Source organism: Pelophylax lessonae, assembly GCF_965119305.1.
Source record: "Pelophylax lessonae genome assembly, chromosome: 2".
Taxonomy (NCBI): domain Eukaryota; kingdom Metazoa; phylum Chordata; class Amphibia; order Anura; family Ranidae; genus Pelophylax; species Pelophylax lessonae.
In genome coordinates, this window is record NC_138769.1 from 641089989 (window position 1) to 641111890 (window position 21902).

A 21902-nucleotide genomic window follows, 5' to 3' on the forward strand; every position below is an offset into this window, starting at 1 on the left:
GTATACAGACACTTTTTTTGTACCAGCGTCTGGCCTTACGGGCAATTAAGTACGGTCCCATCATCTGGTCGTTGGAAGTCCACCCCTCCCATTTTACAGTTATAGTCATGGATACAGAGGGGCTTCTCAACAACAACACCGGTGACTGTAGTAATTTCGACTGCCGTGTCTGGGTGAATGGAGGACAGAACGAAAACGTTCCGTTTGTCCCTTCACTTCACTGCAAGCAATTCATCGCACCTCAAGCAGGCTCTCCCCCGGACTCAGTGGGGTTTTACTAGCTGTTGGGGGAAGCTCCGGCGATTAGATCGCACGGTGCCACAAGCGCCAATTTGTAATTGAAAGATGTGTCTAAAAAGTGGTACGCTTGAATAAAAATTGTCTACGTAGAAATGGTACCCCTTTCCGAATAAGGGTGACACCAAGTCCCAAACTACCTTACCGCTGCTCCCTATGTAGTCTGGGCAGTCGGGGGTCTCCACAGTGCTATATTTTCCCTCATAGACACGGAAGCTAACTGTATAGCCTGTGGCCCTGTCACACAGCTTGTACAGTTTGTCCCTGTATCTGGCACGCTTGCTGGGGAGATACGGTTTCATAGCAAGGCGGCCAGTAAACTTTATCAGGGACTCGTCAACGCAGACATCTTGTTCGGGGGTAAACAAGCCTGCAAACCGCTGATTGAAGTGGTCTATGAAGGGCCCAATTTTGTAGAGCCGATCATATTCAGGGTCTCCCTGAGGACGACAGAGTTCATTGTGGTTGAAATGCATGAATCAAAATATTTGTTTGTATCGAGCCCTGGACATAGCAGCAGAGAACACGTGCATTTGGTGAATTGGGTCAGTGGACCAATATAAGCGCAATTCATTCTTTTTTGTAATGCCCATGTTGAAGGATAGGCCCAGAAAGGTCTTAAAATCGGAAACCGTTATAGGATTCCAGGTGAATGGTCTGGCAAGGGGTGAATTTGGGTTGGCGGCGACAAATTGACGTGCATATAAATTTGATTGATCCACAATAGATCTGTAAAGATCTTCAGTGAAAAACAGCTCAAAAAAATTAAAGGGATTAAAACCAGCTGTTTCCACTCGAATTCCGGATCGGGCAGTAAATGGGGGAAGTACGGGCGCTGTAGAATCTGTGGGCTGCCAATTAGGATATGCCAGCACTTCAGGGAGGACACTATGGGCTTGTACGGGCCTGTCTTCAAATACGCGGTGGCTGTGGGCCACTACTCGTGCTAGCCACCGCACCAGCTTCAACTGCACTTATGGGACTCGCCACGTCACCAAGTCTTACTGCAGTGCTAGTTGTACTAGGTCCAGGGTGTATTAGGCCGCTCGTGCTTGCCAGATCACAAGAAGTGTGAGCGGCACTAGTACTGGCACTCTGCTTCATACGAGAAACATCCGGTTCTTGCATCTCAGCAACTCCAGAATGGGGTCAGGTACGCCTGACCTTAGCAGGGACCCATCCGTCGTTGGAGCTGTCTGTCAGGGAGCCGCTGCTGCTACCAGTTCATATACTGACCCTGATTCTGCCAGTGAGGCTTCCCCATCGCTCTCATCTGACATGGTCAGTATACTGTAGGCCTCTGCACTACTGTACCACCGTTTGGACATTTTATCAACTAAATTTACCGGTACAGTAGTGTGACTAACAGGTAAAAAAGCACCTGGTTGTCAAGGACTATTTGGTCGCTACAATAAAAAAACTGCTAGTGCTAGCAGAGATCAAGCCTGACTCTATTGATTACTGGACTTGCCTGGGTAGGGCGGGCTGGGCGGAGGGGCTAAACGCAGGTGCTGGCAGGAATCAGTGCTGATTGTGCAAACGCCGCGTTTTGGGAACCCTAAACTATGGGGACGCTAGTATAGTTCTGATCAGATCAGATATTGATCTGTTCAAACACTATACTAGTAAGATATACTGTATATATTAGTGCACTGTGTGATAGGGAGTGAAGGGGTTAACTGGGGGGAGATCAATGGGTTAAAAGTTTATTAGGGGATAGATGGCGGGTGCCCTAACCCTATTTGGGCCTAACGCAACCGCAAATTAGGGTCACAAGTGACACTAAATACAGTGATCAGTATTTACCAATATACTGTATTTAGTGCACAGTATGATAGGGAGTGAAGGGGTTAACTGGGGGTGATCAAGGGGTTAAAACTTTATTAGGGGATAGATGGCGGGTGCCCTAAACCTATTTGAGCCTAGCGCAAGCGCAAACTGGGGTCACAAGTGACACTAATACAGTGATCAGTAAAAGATCTGTATACCACTGTATATAGTGTTCACTGTGAGGGGTTTGGAGGGGTGATCAAGGGGTTAAATGTGCCTATGTGAGGTAGTGTCAGTGTAGTGTTAGTGGAACTCACATTTTTGATGCTTCTCCTTCTTCTCCTGGAACCGAAAGGGCTCCAGGAGGGAAAATTACATCACTTCCCCTGCCTGTGTTCACATTACACAGGCAGGGGACATGATGCCATTGGCTAGAACCGATCACCAGATCCAGACCAAAAATCATTGGTCTGCATCTGGTGACTGATCGGTTCTCAGCCGAATCAGACCAGGATCGGCTCGCAGGGCATGCGGGAGCGCGCCCTGCGAACCATGATCGCACCCGACGTAGGTCTACGTCGCTGGACCTAGCAGAGCCGCACTGCTGCAGTATTATCCATGTGAGCGGTCAGCAAGTGGTTAAAACCACCCCTATGTCCTTGGGATTTGAATCTGGTTCTTACGGCCTTGCAGGAGCGGCCTTTTGAGCCTATCAGGCATATTCTCTTGCTACTGTTGTTGAGGAAGCTGGTCTTTTTGGTTGCTTTAACCTCAGCTAGAAGGGTGTTGGAGTTAGCGGCTCTTTCGTGTAAAGAACTCTTTCTAATTCTGCATTGGGATAAGGTAGTTTTCGTCCTCATCCTTCTTTTCTCCCTAAGGTAGTTTCTGGTTTTCACTTGAACCAGGACATTGTTCTTCCTTCCTTCCTTTTTTTTTTCTAATCCTCAGTCTACTGAGGAAAGGTTGTTATATTCTCTTGACGTTGTTCATGCGGTTAAAGTCTATTTAACCAGATCAGCACAGATTCGTAATACTGATGCTTTCTTTGTATTGCCGGATGGGCCTTAGAAAGGCCAGGCGGCAACTTCTTTCACTATTTCTAAGTGGATTTGTCAGGTCATTTCTCAAGTTTATGGCTTGAAAGGTAAGGTTCTGCCTTTTAACTTAAAGGTCCACTCTACCAGAAGGGTAAGTGCTTCATGGGCAGTGTACCATCAAGTATCTTTGGCCCAGATCTGCAAAGCTGCTACCTGGTCTTCAGTTCATACGTTCACAAAATTCTACCAAGTGGACGTTGGAGCCCGTGAAGGGGCTCAATTTGGTAGTAGCGTACTGCAAGCAGCTGTATAGTCCTAAGGTTTTTCGTTGCTCAGGGGCAAATTTGGGACTCTGTGTCCCCTTCCCCTCAAGGGCATTGCTTTAGGACATCCCAAATAGTTGGTATTATTACCAGCTCTGTGTCCTGTGATGTATGATAAAGAAAATAGGATTTTTCCTACAGCTTACCTATAAAATCCTTTTCTTGGAGTACATCACAGGACACAGAGCTCCCTCCCCTCTTTTCTGGGATCTTCATTGCTTGCTTCAAAAACTGTTGTTCTTCCTGTATGGGAGGGGGTTATATAGGAGGAACTTCCTGTCTATTCGTTGCCAGTGTCCATTCACCTATAGGTGGCGTATAACCCAAATAGTTATTATTACCAACTCAGTGTCCCGTGATGTACTCCAAGAAAAGGATTTTACAGGTAAGCTTTAGGAGAAAATCTTTTTTTTTTTTCTTCATTTGCATTGATTTTTAGCCCCCCGGCATACACTTTAAGCTTTGTGTGCAAGTTGGATTTTAGTATTTTGTTTTTCCACATTATTGTATTAAGAATTTTGTTAAGTTAAAGCAGAGCTACAGTGCAGAGTGTTAGCTCATGGGACAGTGACCGCTTTTATTAACTTTTACTCATTTTCTTATGTTCAGCCACTTCACAAAAGTTTGGATCCAAGCAACCCTGAGCAGCTCATCATATCCCTTGTTTCCATTGGTCACATAGCTCAGCTGGCTCCGGATCAGTTTGCGGGTCCTCTTAAGTCTATGGTGGCCAATTTTGTGGTGAAAGATTTGTTGATGACCGACAGAGTAAGTTCTTCCTAATTCCTATTCTACAAATCCATCTACTTCCTGTATCAAGTATTTCCTCACGTTTTTTATGCTATGATTTGTTATATATATCTATCTATCAAAAAAAAAAAATGAAAGGAACACTTTGAAAACCCATCAGATCTCAATGGGGAAAATAAATCATGCTGGATATCTATACTGATATGGACCGCATCGTTTGATGGAAATGAAAATTAACCTACAGAGGGCTTAACTCAGACACCCCAAAAATCAAAGTGACAAAAATGATGCAGCAGGCTAGTCCATTTTGCTGAAATTTCATTGCAGCAACTCAAAATGGTAGTCAGTAGTGACCCACCACCAAACCGGTCGTGCTGAACGATATTACAGGCAGCATTATGTTTTCCACGGCTTCTCCAGGCCCTTTTGCGTCTGTCACATGGGCTCGGGGTAAACCTGCTCTCATCTGTGAAAAGCACAGGGCGCCAGTGGCGGACCTGCCAATTCTGGTGTTCAATGACAAATGCTAATCCAGCCTCACGGTGCCAGGCAGTGAGCACAGGGCCCACCACGGGACGTCGAGCCCTCAGGCCACCCTCATGAAGTCTGTTTCTGATTGTTTGGTTGGAGGCTTTCACACCAGTGGCCTGCTGGAGGTAATTTTGTAGGGCACTGGCAGTGCTCATCCTGTTCCTCCATTCACAAAGGAACAGATACCAGTCCTGCTGATAGGTTAAGGACCTTCTGCGGCTCCGTCCAGCTCTCCTAGAGTAACTGCCTAGAGTAGCGAAAAAAAACTTCAGTGGCCTCTACCTGTAATACCATTCCTGTTTTGGGGGTTGTCTCGTTGTTGCCCATCTAGTGCACCTGTTAATTTAATTAACACAAATGCAGCTGAAACTGATTAGCAACCCCCTCCGCTACTTCACTTACCAGATCAATATCCCAGGAGTTTAATTGACTTGATGCTATACTCTGATTACAAAGTGTTCCTTTAATTTTTTTTGAGCAGCGTATATAAAGATTGTGTGTGTGTGTATGTGTGTATGTATATGTATATATATATATATATATATATATATATATATATATATATATAATATTATACACAATATATAAACACACATTTTTAATTGAAATGTCTAACAGTTTATTCATTTGATAAACAAAACAGGTTGAATTTAGAAAGACACTGCTTTCTCTGTCCCAATAAAGATTGTGTGTGTGTGATCTGATTTATTTTCTTGTTTCCCAGTTGCTGGCATTAATAGCATGGCTGTTGATGTCCAGGTTCTGAGCAACAAAGGCATCTCTGAGAGTGTTATGTCTATGATGTTCAGAGCTAGGAAGTCTACTTCTCACATGATCTAACATCGGATGTGAAATGTGTACTTTGCTAGGTGTGAGTCTAGAATCTTTTACCCCATGAGTTTCTCAGTGGGACAAATTCTTTCCTAGCCCATTTCACGTCAGCACACAATGGGTGCCAGAGGAGGAGTTAACTGACATTAGGATAGGTCAGGAAAATTATGGTAAGTATTTGATAACAAATTTCCGTATTCTTTACTGCAGTTGGTTTTGGACCACCATCTGACCCTTTGTACCTAAAACATAACTGTCATTCTAAACAGGAAAAATCACAGAATACAATTATAACTTTTTACCTACAGAGTTAATTAGTCATTTTTGTAAAAGAAACCTAAGCACTTGCTATCACTGAGACCTGGCTTCAAGAATTACACTCTGCCTCTCGCTGCCCTCTCTTATGGTGGCCTCTACTGGACCTTCTCTCCTAGACCCAGTGGACAAAAAAGGTGGTGGGGGTTAGACTTCTTCTTTCCCCACAAAGGACTTTCCAGGTTCTTTCTACACCTCCCTCTCTGTCCCTTTGTTTTTTTTCTAAGTGCCCTGTATTTATCTTTTTCTCTTTAGTTCATTGAGGTGCTCAGTTTTTTTCTGACTAGTCCAGAGTAAGGATCTAGTTCCTTGCTGGGATCTCTGTTGCTGGCAATTTTTTTTATTTTAGATAGATTTTTTTCACCTGGTTTTTCCTGTGAGATCTACAATCAACTGCCGGACTGAACGACGGGCTGGATAATCTAGATCCAGTGGTCATCCCAGTCTGGCCAGCAAGCGCGCTCAGACGGGGGCTGGCTTGCGAGTTAAACGCCTCGCGAGGTCGCATACGACCAGGTTTTGGCCCAAGTCACAGCGTTCCTCCTGCCCGACAGCCCCCCCATTTCGATAGTGAATGGGTTTTGTTTTGAGCCTTGCCCTTCTGGTTGCTGGTATGGTGTGTAGCTGTCCCCCCTATCCCCCTGAAGGGTTTTGGGGCTCCTGTCGGGGTCCTGTGTTCTGCCAGTGCCTGTCCTGAAGCCTAGGGATCCCTCCTGGGTCCCTAGGAGCCTCTTGGAATCTCCCACTTCTGCAACCGCGCATGAAAAGGTGCTGGGGGACGCACTGATTGTATCTATGCATGAGACCCTAAAGATGGAAGACGCAGCTGCAGCTGCAACTGAGGCATAGGTTCCCTTTGGCACTCACAAGCCATCCAGAGCGGCACAGGTGTAACCCTTGCCCTCCTATTGACAGAATTGTCACTACAGAGTGGGGACGACCAAAGTGCCCCCTGGGGTCCCTAAGCACTTTGCTAGGCGATACCCCTATAAGGAGTCCCTTTTAAAGAAGAGGATCGTTCCATCTGTGGTAGACCCTCCAGTTTCCAGATTAAACAAGGCAATCATGATACCGGTTGCAGAGTCCCCGGCCTTTAAGGACCTGGCTGACAGGAAGGCCGGGACTGTAGCTCGCAATATGTACACCCTAGCTGGTTCAGCACTGAGGCTGATATTCACCATTGCCCTGGTGTCGCAGACATTGACCGAATGGGCTAAGCTGTTGTGACGTGACCTGGAGGGGGAGCAGCCCCCCTGCCTTTGCTGAGCTGGTGGACCAGCTTGTTCAGGGGCTGCAGTTTATCTGTGATACCTCTTTGGATGCGGCTCAGCTCTCTTTTGACAGTGGTCCTTCGGCGTATCTTTAGGCTCAAATGCTGGTCTGCGGACAAGACTTCTAAAAAGGCTGATCTTCAAGTTTGAGGAGATAGCCTTTTTGGTGCTACCCTGGATATCGTCATTAAAGGTCTCACGGGGGGAGAGTACTCTTCTTCCACAGGCTACTAAGGGCAAGGACCCTCGTCCTCCGGCTCATAAGAAGTTTTTTTTTTTTGTCACTCAGGGTTGACTAACAAGGGATCGAAGCCCTGCAGGGCCGCCTCTGGATGATCCAAGCGAACTTGCTCTGGCAAATCAAGAGCGGGCTTCTCCAGACCCAAGGACAAGGCCCCTTCAGCTTGAAGATGCGCCCTCACCCGTATCTGGGGTGGGGGGGACCCCTTCGCTTGTTCCCGGACCCATGGACTTCCCCGGTACAAGACAAGTGTGGCCACAAAGTCATACGATCTGGCTACAAGATAGTTTGGTTCTTACCCTCCGAAATGTTTTTTTCCTTCCAATGTGCGACTGTCCCCGGTCCACTTGCAGGCTCTCTTTGGGGCGGTGCAAGACCTTAAACTTGCCCTGCTTGCACTTTTAAAGTCGGTTCACACAGCGGCGACTCAAAGTCGCCCGTGCAGCACGACTTCATCGCGGCTTGCAAATGACTTCTCATAATAAAAGTCAATGCAAGTCGCTCCGACTTCGCCCAAAAGTAGTGCAGGAAGCTTTTTCTAAGTTGGAGCGACTTGAGTCGCTCTGATTAGAACGGTTCCATTGCACAGCATGGAGTGCTACTTGTCAGACGACCAAGTCGCCTGACAAGTCAGAGTATTGTGAACCGACTCTTACTGTTCTTTCTTCCTGGAAACTTGAGTACGTTCATGGCATCCAAAAAGCATTCCATTAGGTCAAAAAGCATTTTTAGACCAGCTAGAAAACAGCAATAGTGAATTAGAATTACTTCAGAATTGAGGGATAGGGATTAGTGGGGAAATTCGTCATCAGACACTGAAAGTGACGACAGCGACAATTCTGCGACTGAGCTCAGTGATGTGCGAACTTGGTGCTCTGTTGACTGTGGTACGGATCAGACAGCACCCCCAAGATTCCCATGTTTTGGAGCATCTGGTATGAAAGTAGACGTTGAACAGGACAACCCCTTGGCATACTTACAATTATTTTGATGAGGTTATTGAAAAATAGTTACTGAGACAAACCGGTATAAAAAGCAACAATTGGCTACTCTGCATCGGAAGTTTCCTAGAAGCAGAAAGTGGGAACCAGTGACCAAAGATGACATTTGGAAATTTCTGGGCCTAATAATACTTGAGGGAGTGGTGGGGAAACCCTTGCAGAAGTGGTATTGGACAACTAATACATTACTTGCCACTCCATTCTTTGGCACGGTCATGTCAGAGTACAGATTTTCCCTGATTATTAAATATTTACACTTCGAAAATAACGAAGAATTTGATGAAACTCCTCATCCTGCACAAAAACTAAAGAAAATTTGGGAAGTATCTCAAATAATTCTAAAGAATTTCCAGCGGAGCTATGTGCTAGAAAGAGATCTCCACATAGATGAAAGTCTAATAGGCTACAAGGGAAGGCTCAGCTGGGTACAATGCATTGCATCAAAGAGAGCACGATTTGGCGTTAAACCCTACATGCAATGCAAAGCATCAACTGGCTACATTTTGAATTCAGTCATATACACTGGAAAAGGAACAAAATTCAATCCAAAATACAGCAACTATGGAATGGCACCATCTTCTGTTCTTTCACGCCATTGCTAAATCAGGGCTATTGCTTAACAACCGACAACTTTTATACGTCTCCTGAACTTTGTGTTTCTTCTTCAAAAAAACAAACTGATGCCTATGGATCTTTCCGCCAGTATTTGGCAAAAGGAAGCTGAAGACTGGAGAAATGGTTGCCTGTCAGGCAAAATGATGGCACTGCGATGGCGTGACAAAGATGTGTGCCTAATGAGTATAGTTCATAATACCTTCACTGTTATGGTACGCACGAAAGGTGGCAAAGAAATCATGAAGCCACAAGCAGTGATAGACTACAAGAACACCATGGGAGGTGTTGACAGAGCCGACATGGAATGCCTACGTTCTGCTCAAAAAAGAGTGACAAGCCTGTGATTCATTCTGACTTCATATTGAAAGTTGCCGAACGTATCTTTGTGAACCACCAAATACCATCAATGGCTGTGAATAAAGCTGGACATGCGTGCTGTTGGCGTTTGTCAACCCGAAACGCCTGACTGGTCATCACTTCATGGACTACATCCCACCAACCGAGAAAAAGTCACCACCTACAAGGATGTGTTTTGTTTGTTGCTCAAAGCGAGATGACAGTGGAAAGAAAATCGGAAAGGAAACCAGGTTCCATTGTCCCGATTGTGCAGTCCCATGTTTCAAAATTTTTCATACCCGGGACAAATTTCAGTGTTTTTTGTTTGATTACATTATTAAAATAAATGTATTATTGTATTAGAATATATATTATTTATTATAATATAATAATTTGTATTTCATATAATTTATTATATTAGAATTTCTGATTTAGTGTTTCAAACTCTATCATACTCCGTAGGGATCGACCAATGACGTTTTTTTCATTGCCGATACCGATATTTTGGTCATCGCGTATCGGTTTCGGACGATATTTTCGTACATTTAAAAAAATGTTTTATTTTTTTTATTTGACAGGTACTCTTGTGGAGGGATCTGGGGGTCTAAAATACCCCAAACCCCTCCTCTGCACTTAAAACCATTCAAAACACCAAGTTTGGCTGTTTTGAATGCTGTCATTTTTTTTAATCTGGCGCCAGTACCCATAAGTGATGTCATATCGGTTCCGGGTTTTTGCATGGAGAGCCGAATGCGGCTTTGATTGGATCTTCAGCCACGCAGGCTGGTTGCCCGGGTCTCCCGGTGAGCCACATCTGTTGTCATTACAAGACACCCCGACCGTCGGCGATGGAAGCCAGTACCGGGGTGATGCCTCTATCTGCAGACATCACTCCGGTGCAAGCAATTTCCGAAATATCAGTAAATATTGGCCACTTTGGTGGTCGATTCGGATATATCGGGGAAAGTGCATATTGGCCCTCGATATATCGGCTTTGCCAAAAATCGGTCGATCCCTAATACCCGGGATGTCTACTAGACTCCTTTTTGGATGGATTTAGATGGGTTATTCCCAAGAATTACAGGCCTACAATATAAAACAACAAATTTCAATGCAAAACAATGTACCACTTTGACATTCAAATATACTGACATAATCAGACCGCCAGGGAGATTAAGGTAAAAAAAAAACCTTCCGGGTTCCAGGATCCCCCCTATACTTACCTGAGCCTGATTTCGATCCAGTGCTGTGCCTGAGAGCAGTGGCTCTCTCTCTATCAAATCATATGATTGAGTGGGGCAGGGGGCGAGGCCCCACTATTGTGTCGATGGACACAGTTTTAAAGATTTAGGATCACTCCCCATTTCCTCGCATATCCCTGAGTGACATATCAGTATATATGTCACACCATTTTCCCCAATTCACTCTGTCAAAAACTGAGCTTGTAATATTTCCTCCATCCTGATCCTCCCATCCTGACGTTGCCATCAAGATCTTTAACCCTATTGGTCCCTCCACGCATCCCATTGTGTTAGGTTTAGTCTTAGACTCTGACCTCTCCTTTGTGCCCCACTTCCAATCACTGGCTAAATCTTGCGTTCCCTTAAGCTCTGTAATCATTTCCAAAATTTGCCACCTCTTAAAGTGTAACTAAAGGCAAAAGTTTTTTTTTTTTTTTGGATGGAGTGGAGAAGCATCGTAACACAGTTTTTCTTGTTGTCTGTGTCTCTGTTAGGTAGATTCACTCTCTCCATTTGTCTTGCTTACCGTTTAAAGAAAATCCCAAAATTTGAGTTAACACCAGAACTGTGCTAGAGGGGAAATCTCCCAATGGGTACACTAGCTCTGGAGACCCTGGTGACACCCCGGAATTCCTTCACTTTCAAGGGATTTCCTCTCTTTTTGGTTTTGGCTATGGGACAGGAAGTGAAAGAAACACAGTTGACAAAAGAAAAGCAACAGGGATTAAAACCCTCCCTTACTCTATCCAAAATGGGGGTAGTCTTTAGTTCTACTTTACCCAACAACACTTTTGCACTGCAAAATTGCCAAAAAGAAATACTTGTTGTCTGGAGAAATTATATTTGTATTACTTTTGGTAACTTAAAACTGCTATATTTTCCTACATAGGTTATTTTCAGAAAATGGGACACCCCTTTTTCACTTCAATGAATTGAAACAACTTTTATGCATGCTTTTCATGTATTTAAACACTTTCATATTCGTACTTTATTTTAAAACTACTGTGTGCAATTACATTTTAATCCCATATGCTCTTTAGTCTGCAGTTCTCTCCGGTCCTCTTCTGGGCCATGGAGAACTCATTCAGCATCTGGTGGTATGTGAGTGATATAAGTTAGAAACCGCCTACAAACCTGTCACTTCTTTCCTAAACCTGTTTTTTTTAATTGTTGTAATTATCTCCTAACAATTGTTTCTCTACAAAAATAGGGCTCTTTTGTATTCTGTAGTAGTGGTGAACCCCAGCAAGATTTGAAAGTGTTGGACTGTGGAGGCTGCTTGAGCATGAAATTGACCAGGCATTAGTAGAGAAAAAATGATGAATATGTTGCAGTTAAAGAGAAACTAATCTCAGAAAGTGAAGACTTGCCATGTTATAGGGAAAATATGAAAATGACGAGCAAACACAAGGGCGCACCAGCCTAGTGCATTATCCTTATGAAGGTTTATTGAAAAGAAAAGTTAAAATACTCACAAACGGGATCTTGATAAAAGCATATCAAACAAGGTACGCAGTCCTCAGCATCGAGATCCAAGGGTGTACTGTCCCCTGAAGCTGCAAAGGCTAACGCGTTTCGAGGCTTAGCCTCTTCTTCAGAACCTTAATGGCATGTCTAAGCCCTTGCTTTATATACTAGACAATGGCTGTTAGTGCCAGACACAGATGGGAGTGGACACTCCCCCAACAGGGCGTGTGTATGAGGTGCCCGATCACGATCGTCAATATAAGAGAACACCATTGTAGTATAGGTGGTGCCACCCCCAAGTGGAGGTAAATAAGTCAAGATAAATAATCGGTAATGCAAAACTTAGAACATTGTTAAAAACATAATGCAATAGAGATGCGTATAACAGAGATAATGATAATGATATATAAAATATTAATGCTTGAAAGGTAGAGAAAAAGAGAGAAGTCCTTGCAACAAAAGGAATGGCAAAACTAGACATAATGGTCCTGGCCAGTGAGTTGTATGTACTGTGTGTAAAATGTAACCCCCATGTCCCCACCCAGTACGCTACGCTAGATGACAAAGTGGTTCTCAACAGGAGACATGGAGCAGAGGACAGTAAATGTAAAGAGATCAATGCATGGTTGTATTGTAGTGGAGTAAAAATAAATATACAAAAGTCGGTGAAACCTTGGTGCTGGGGGCTCGCCAGCGAGATTCAGTAGTAGGCATCTCCTGTTAGGTCCGATGTCCTCACTCTGCTGGACCGCATGCAGCCTGCTCATCTGTCCATAGTCAGCCAGGTCGATTGCTGGGAACAATACAGAGGATTTACAGAGGTATAGATGGCTCGCAGTATGTTGCTTTAATCATTGGAACGCACACTGCCTCTCCCAGGAGTGCGCGGTGCGTTCCACAGCCCGTCCATGCGGGCCAATCCCTGTTAAGTTGAACACGAAACCCCGCCCACATGGGCCCGGCCGCAGTTTGGTAAGTAGCTGGAATGCACGCCGCAAACCCGGAAGTGCACCGTGCGTTCCAGTCTCGCTTCCAGCAGTGAAGAGTGCAAAGGAGAGCTTAGAGCCCACCCATCTGCGTAACCCCAGAGCGAGGACATCCTAGGACAGGCTTCTAGCTTCCAAAGGGGAGTGTGTCTCCTCCTATAAGGCATGTACTTCCAGCGGAGTGTAACTGTCAGGATCTTCCAAGTGATTGCTGTTCATGAAAAAGTGTTACATTTAGGGTAACCACTAAATATATATTGGTAGCATTAATAGTAATATTAGCAATACCACGCAATCAACATTAATGTCGGTAGTACTGAAACGTCGGGCACCCCATATAAGCTCCACACCGGGGGAACGTCACATATACATACATACACACATACATACAGATTATGCAGAGTTTTGTATGCTAAAATACTAATGCATATTATATATATATATATATATATATATATATATATATATATATATATATATATATATATATACATACATACATACATACATACATACATACATACATACATACATACATACATACAATCTATACAGCAAAATTGCATAGCAAAATATTTTACAGGCATTGGAGCGGGATTAAAAATGCAAGCAGGGCCTGGATAAATCTTCTTACAAAAATCGGCCCATAGCACACCTATTCCCAATCATCATATTATTGTGTGGCTGTGTACACGATTAAACATACCAGTAAATGTAAATCCCCCAATCACCCCAAAGAGGGGACACATCATATATAATATATATGTAGATATACACACACCATGTCATAATGGTGATCCGACTGGACTGAGGATCTTTGGAATTGAAGCCATCAACAAACAACATGATGATGGTGTCGGGTTCCAAAAATTGTGCAGAAGGGAAACCTTCTGGATTTTTACCTTGGGGTCTTTGACCCCCAGAGGACTGAACGAGGACCTAGAGGTCCATGGGGTCATTTAACTAGGCCCTGGATTTCTGAGTCAAGGAGTCATTAATTTAGGTCTACCTTCTTTTCTGTTTGTATAGAACATCCTGGTCCCTGGGCTCGGGCATCAATTTATTTTACACCAAGGGGATGGTCGTCTAATATGGTACACCCTCTAAGGGAATGTGGGGAGTGAAACCTTGGAGGTTTTGTATCAATTGGGGAGTCCCTTACGGGTAATCTATCCTGGCCCCTGGTGTCTAGAATTCTGTTCGGGTCTCCTCCGATGGAGATAGGAGTGGGCTATTTGGAGATCACTAATAATATATCAGCCTCACCCGACCATGTCACTCTGGTCTAATTAGTGGACTGTAGGGGTACCACTTACCATACATCCGTACATGCATGCACATATACATACCCCTACATGCTACACATTAGAAGTAGAGACTGTAGGGAGCAAGGAGCTGGGGAGAGAGGGTTGCTTGCACACTTACACCCCCTATAAGCAGCCTTTCATTGTATGCCGCTTGCACTCATTTTGGCCTGTTTCAGCTCTTCTCCATAGTGATGGAGGTTGTATGTATATATATCTACATATATTATATATGATGTATCCCCTCTGTGGGATGATGGGAGATTAACATTTATTGGTATGTTTAATAGTGTACACAGCCACACAATAATATGATTGGGAATGGGTGTGCTATGGGCCGATTTATGTAAGAAGATTTATCCAGGCCCTGCTTGCAATTTTATCCCGCTCCAATGCCTGTAACATATTTTGCTATGCAATTTTGCTATCTATATATATATATATATATATATATATATATATATTATATATATATATATATATATATATATATAGGAGCTCTAGCAGAAAGATGTATTTAGTATTTTAGCATACAAAGCTCTGCATAATCTGTATGTATGTGTGTACCCTTTGACGTTCCCCCGGTGTGGAGTGTATATGGGGTGCCCGATGTTTCAGTACTACCGACATTAATGTTGCTTGTGTGGTATTGCCAGACTTGTATAAAGTACTCGAAATTTCTACTTGAGTAAAAGTACAAGTGCTTGATCAAAAATTGACTTGAGTAGAAGTGGAAGTGCTCACAGAAAAAGTTACTTAAGTAGAAGTATTAAAGTATTCAACATTTTTTTTACTTAAGTATTGCAAGTAGTTTTTTCAAAAAATTTGCTACTTAAGTACTAAAAGTAAAAAGTACCAGTAGTTTTGAAAAAAAATTTCTACTCAAGTACTGAAAGTAGAAGTACAAGTACTGTGTTATGTAGTTATTAAAGAAAGAAGTCAAAAGTTTGAACATCATATTGTTTTTTATTATTTCAAATGATTTATTCAAATGATTAACCTGTGTTTGTTAGTAGTTTCTTGATGCACTTTAAGCGCTGTAGCACCATTTATTTGTTTGTTTCATATTTTCTTTTTATTGGAAAGATTTGGTATAGCAGCTTTTATTATACACAGCCTTTATTTTCGTATGCGCTGATTTACAAATGACATTATACACATTTTTTTGAGCTTTATGCAACCTGCCATCTACTGTTCTGGCAGTGGTAATTTTTTTAAAAGTAACGAGTAACTATGCAGCACAAAAAAAAAATACTTGAGTAGAAGTATCGAAATCATCAAAAAAATGTAGTGAAGTAAAAGTAGAAGTAGGAGAAAAAAATTCTACTCTAGGAAAGTACAGATACCGCATTTTGGTACTTAAGTACAGTACTTAAGTAGTTCTACTTCGTTACTATACATCTCTGGGTATTGCTAATATATTACTATTAATGCTACCAATATACATTTAGTGGCTACCCTCATCCTAATAGGTGGAGGGAGGCATTGCTGGGACTAAGTAACACTTTTTCATGAACATCAATCACTTGGAAAATTCTGACAGTTACACTCCGTTGGAAGTACATGCCTTATAGGAGGAGACACACTCCCTTCTGGCAGCTAGAAGCCTGTCCTAGAATGTCCTCGCTCTGGGGTTACGCCCAGATGGGTGGGTTCTAAGCTCTCCTTTGCACTCTTCACTGCTGGGAGCGAGACTGGAACGCACGGCGCACTTCCGGGTTTGCGGCGTGCATACCAGCTACTTACCACACTGCGGCCGCGCTCATGTGGGCGGGGTTTCATGTTCAACTTAACAGTGATTGGCCCACACGGACGGGCTGTGGTACGCATCGCGCACTTCCGGGAGTGGCAGTGTGCGTTCCAATGATTAAAGCAACATGCTGCGAGCCATCTATACCTCTGTAAATCCTCTGTATTGTTCCCAGCAATTGACCTGGCTGCCTATGGACAGATGAGCAGGCTGCATGCTGTCCAGCAGAGTGAGGGCATCGGACCTAACAGGAGATGCCTACTCCCGTGAATCTCGCTGGCAAGCCCCCAGCACCAAGGTTCCACCGACTTTTGTATATTTATTTTTATTTCACTACAATACAACCATGCATGGATCTCTTTACATTTACTGTCCTCTGCTCCATGTCTCCTGTTGAGTACCGCTTTGTCATTTAGGGTAGTGTACTGGGTGGGGACATGGGGGTTACGTTTTACACACAGTATATACAACTCACTGGCCAGGACCATTATGTCTAGTTTTGCCTTCCTTTTGGTGCAAGGCCTTCTTTCTTTTTCTCTACATTTCAAGCATTAATATATTTATATATCCTTATCATCATCTCTGTTATACGCATCTCTATTGCATTATGTTTTTCTAAATCTTCTAAATTTTGCATTACCGATTTATTTAAGGCTCTGAAGAAGAGGCTAAGCCTCAAAACGCGCTAGCCTTTGCAGCTTCAGGGGGTGGTACACCCTTGGATCTCGATGCGGAGGACTGCGTACCTTGTTTGATATGCTTTTATCAAGAACTCGTTTGTGAATATTTTAACCTTTCTTTTTAATAAACCTACATAAGGATAATGCGCTAGGCCGGTGCGCCTTTGTGTTTGCTTGTCATTTTCAGGGATTCTGGACTACCCTGGTCGTGTAAGGGGCAGCAAGGCCGAAGCTATCCTGTGTTGCCGTGTTTCGCTATTTCTCAACAGCTGCAAAACCACAGCTGAGGTGGATAGAGGATTACGCTACTCGGAGCACAGGGAATTGGTGCTTTGCACCAACTATTCATGTATAGGGAAAATATACAGTATGTTTGTTTTTGTGCCTAAACCGTGTCATGAAAAATGTACCTTTTTTGTCTGGAATTCCTACTGAGAAATATTACACTTTCTGATATGCAGGTGCACCTAGATACTGTGATTACAGCCTCCTATATATCTATAGTGTGAGAACTAGAAGGCTGCTGCCTCTGACTGCTAGTCTTATGAGAGTCGGTGACGTCACTACTGTGCTGCTCACTGTTCTCCTTGCTGATGGCATTAACACGAGGAATTGAAAGCCCTGCCTCTACAGAGAGTGCAGAACAAGGCATGGTAAGACCGTAATGGGGGGTATAAATCAACTGCAGTGACCCCACAGAAAATACTGGTGACTAGTCCTTTTCCCTCTGCTTTTTTATTTTTGGCACAGCTTGCTAACCTTTTCTTTTTTTCGGCAAACATGTTGAGTTTTAGAGAAAAACAACTCACAATTCGGGACCTAATTTAATGTGTATCTTTTTATATAGATTTTCCTTTTATTTATTTATTTATTTATTGATTTTTTTTTTTTTTTAGTGTCCTGGTAGAAAGACTACTAAGCTCTGGGTTCCAGATGATGAAGTGTCACCTGAAACATTGGTGAAGGCAAGTAAATATCTACATCCAGTATGTATTGTTGTTAAGGGCCCAATCAGACCCATCAATTGCAATTCATTACGATTTTGTAAACATGTGTTGTGTTGCCACTCATTTTCAACAGCACACTAACACACTTTAAATGCACTCGTTGCCGTGCACAGTAACACAATACCCTTGTGCTGTGGTTTGCAACATTTGAAAAATGGTGCATTTCGGACTTTCAGCCTGAATTGGTAATTTGACAACCCAGTGGGCTGCCATAACAAAATGCAAATTAACACAACATGCACGTCAACTGGCTGGGAATATCTGACTCAGTCCTGAAGGTTTTAGGCCGGTCATAGATGGTGCGAATTTCTTTCCTGCAGCCAGGGGTTGCGGGAAAGAAATTCACACAATACTCCTATAAGCACATACATGGCTTACAGGGGAATCCCCCCTGCCGAGATATTGTATTCTTCAGGTGGGGCAAGCCGTCCTCGCCAGTAGAAGGCAGTGATTAATGCTAGCAACCGCTAGCGTTAATCATAAGTAAAATCCGGCAGGCTGGTTGTACCCAAGTTGATCGATCACATGTGGCCTGTCCATACACGGTTTGAATCGAGTTTCGAACCGTCTATAATTGGCCCTATTTTTATAAATATTCATTAAATCTCGTAAGGGTTGCTGCCATTCTTGAAGTTTATCCTGCTTCTTTACAACCCAAGTTTGTTCAGAAACATTTTTTAAAGTACTTGCGAAGCATGTTCATCTCAACAGTAATTGCAGCAATAAAGTTCTATTTTGCATCAGGCCTAGTAATATTGGCCAACTTTGTATTTTTTTGTTTTTATTATTTTTGTAGTTTTCCATTTTTAAATAAACCTTTCATTGCTTCAAACTGCTAAACTGGCAATGTAAATTAAATGAAGGCTCCTACCAACAGGCATACCTGATATCTTCCTGCGTGCTTTAGTATGTAAAAAACGTAATCTAGAAACTTTATAATCTTTGGACCACTGCCCTGTTACTTTGTAAGGCCACTGATCACGTTGCTTGACCATTATGAAGTTGGAAATTGTTGGGGGAAAAAAATTACCCAACCTCCTAGATTGTTAACCTTTGTGCAGCAGAGAAATCCTGGATGACATCTGCAAGTACGTACAAACTTGGTTGCCTGCATTTTGTTTGCATTACCAGCTTGAGTTTTACACCAGATGGCCAACATTAGTGATCATCGCCTTTACATTTGTCAAGCTAAATTTTATAGTATTTTAACAAAACTATGAATGTTCCCAGAAACCTTTTTTTTATTTTTTTTTTTTTTTTTTATTTTTAATGTAGATGCAAGGCATTAAAATGATGGTGCGCTGGTTACTAGGCATGAAGAATAACCATAGTAAATCTGGAACCTCTACACTACGGCTTTTGACAGCAATATTACATGCTGATGGAGATTTAACGGAACATGGGAAACTAAGGTAAACCAGTTTTTGCAAATCTTCAATTACAGTCTAGTATATTCTGATTCTAATGTTCAAGAACCTTTTTAATATTTTTTACTTTTGTATTTTTCTAGATTTGTAATAAATTTTAAATTTTATTATTTTTTGCCCTAACCTTTGTTTCCTCTTTTTGCAGTAAACCAGATATGTCACGGCTCAGGCTGGCAGCTGGATGTGCAATTGTGAAGTTGGCACAGGAGCCTTGTTACCATGAAATTATAACTCTGGAGCAGTACCAGCTGTGTGCTTTAGTGGTCAATGTATGTATATTCCTATTTCTGTCCCCTACAGATCACTTTACTAGAATGAAAGAGAGTAGTTAAGTAACTACTGTTAGAAATGGACACACACCTCCCTGCACTTGTTTTTTTCTCTACTGAGAATGATGTGTAAAGTTAAGGCATTGGCTATTGCAGCTACAGATATTCATATTTTAGGGCCTGATTTCCTTCCCTGCATTTTATGTAAATCAGCCTCTACGGTTTGCTGTTAAAACAAAACCGTAAATCTTTTCCTACAGGACCGAACAGGAAGTCCTAGGCCATGGGTTATATGCTGCTATCTTAAAGTGATTGCATGTTGGCAAAAGCTTTACTTAGAATACCCCTCCCCCATCCCAGCGCACCCGGTTTAGTGGGACTCCAGTTTTTTGTGTATGTCCTTAAATGATGGAGCTCCTCTTCTATGGAGAATTTTTTTAAACCTTTCTTTACTTTTTTGTCACTACTTTGACTGGCATTTCTATCAAGATCCAACTGCTTATTGCCTTAGGGCTTGCTAGCTGTCTCAGATCAGTTACCCTCAGTGTACATTATGGTGGGGCCGGACTGTTATATTTGCTTCGGGAACTGTATGGTGCGTTCGGCATTCACATTGGCACGTGGTGCAATGAGTGTAGTTAGTTGCAGGGTGCTATTCAGGTCCAGGGTCATGTCCATTCCTTTAGCACCCAGGCCTTTAATTCACATGTGCAGAATCTTGTGGCCAAAAATCTGGATAGCTGAAGCTGCTTTTAAAAAGCACCTCCCATATATGCCTTATCAAGGAAGAGATCTTTTTAGAGAAACACCTGTCCAGCTTATTTAAGATGTCACAGGAGGGATGGTTTTACTTGCACAATAGAACATCCTAAAGCCCCTCTCGCTTTCGTTCATTGACGGACACAGCTCCAGAATCTTCTTGACCATTGGGTTATGCTGCCCCCCTACAGGAGTAGGACTTTAGGCAGGAAAATCTTTACCATGCCTATGGGGCAGTCCCAGGGGATATACTCCCACACTCTGCTATAGGCATTCAGTTTTGTTCTGCCTAGTCAGGAGTAAGGACCTAGTTCCTTGCTGGGATCTCAGGTCCTAGCATTTTTTTTCCTTTTTAAATTTAGTTTTATTTATTATTTTCTTGGACTGTCTGGGCCTTTGGACAAACTTCAGAAATTGCAGGATGCAATTCTGCTGTTATTCAGCAGACGGTCCTCTTTCTAGACCTACACGCGTGGGCCTGACAGTTTCTACCTTTTGAGGCGGTTCTGATATAGTATATGTGTAGCTGTATCTAACACAAATCAGAAAGGAAAGCTCAGGTACCTACACCCCGATTTAAACATAAGGAGATAATGGGGTGTGTTTCACACGCTGCCTCACCCTTTCTCAAGCCTGATAATGGGTATAGAGTGAAACAGGCAGCAGGAAAGAACCATCATGGGGACTATTTGGGGCTTTTAATGGTACCGTACAGTGCCGCCACCACCAAGATGAAAGAATGGGGAAATTTGAGGTGGTTCTGTTTCACAGTTCCATTCGATTAGACAACCTAATCCTGTTGAGCTGAGGTACAAGAGGATCCCTGCATTGGTGGCTTTGTTCTTTGGCACGTCAACAGGCCTGTTCTTTCCTTCTTTTTTACTGGATGGTGGTCATCCAGGATGCCAGCCTGTCAGAACCCCAGCGTGTGGGGAGGTTTTCTCGGCACAGATTGTTCTCAGGGGTCTTGGTTCTGGAGGAGTCCAGACTTGCCCATCAATGTACTGGAACTTTGAGTGTTTAGTCTGGATCTTTGAACAATTGTCTTAGGCGAATCCAATTGGCCAATGCCTCGGCTGTGGCCTATGTCAATCACCGAAGGGGCACAATAAATGTCCTGGTGGCTCGGCATGTAGCCGGCATTCTAAGGTTGGCAGAATGTTTGTTCCAGCCCTCGCTACTATACACTCTCCAGGAGGGGAAAATTGGCAGATTACCTCAGTCGACAGGCGTTGGACCAAGGGAATGGTCACTTCATCTGAAGGTGTTCTATAGTTGTTTCTCCGGTGGAGTATTTCTGAGGTGGGCCTGTGGGCCTCTCGTCTTAACAGTAAGGTACAGAGGTACGGTCTCGGGATCCTCTAGCGGACGCCACAGATGGACTAGTGGCTCACTGGGGTCAGTATTACGCCTTCTCCCCTTTCAAGCTTCTGCCAAGCCTCCTGCGCAGGATCGAGGTAGAAGGGATCCCAGTCATTCTAGTGGCTCCAGACTCGCCTAGCCGGTCTTGGTACTCTTGGTACTAGTCGCTGCTACTTCTTGGAGACTTTTTTTTCTCTGAGAAGATCTATTGGCCCAAGGGTCAATCTTCCATCATGGTTTACAGTCGCTGGCTTTAAAGGCTTGGCTGTTGAAAGTCAGGTGCTGAAGAAAGGGGGTTGTCTGAATCTGTTATTTCCACGCTGTTAAAGGCT

The 21902-nt window shown here is 43.2% G+C and overlaps 1 protein-coding gene across 1 annotated transcript in view; it reads left to right on the forward strand.

Moving 5' to 3' along the window:
* Positions 1-21902, forward strand: part of PDS5B (PDS5 cohesin associated factor B) — a 354701-nt gene that overhangs the window by 240191 nt on the left and 92608 nt on the right. Inside the window, exons 21-24 of the mRNA XM_082246014.1 lie at positions 4037-4195; positions 17643-17711; positions 19029-19165; positions 19326-19449. Coding sequence (XP_082102140.1) covers positions 4037-4195; positions 17643-17711; positions 19029-19165; positions 19326-19449 — 489 coding nt within the window. The remainder of the gene's footprint in view (positions 1-4036; positions 4196-17642; positions 17712-19028; positions 19166-19325; positions 19450-21902) is intronic.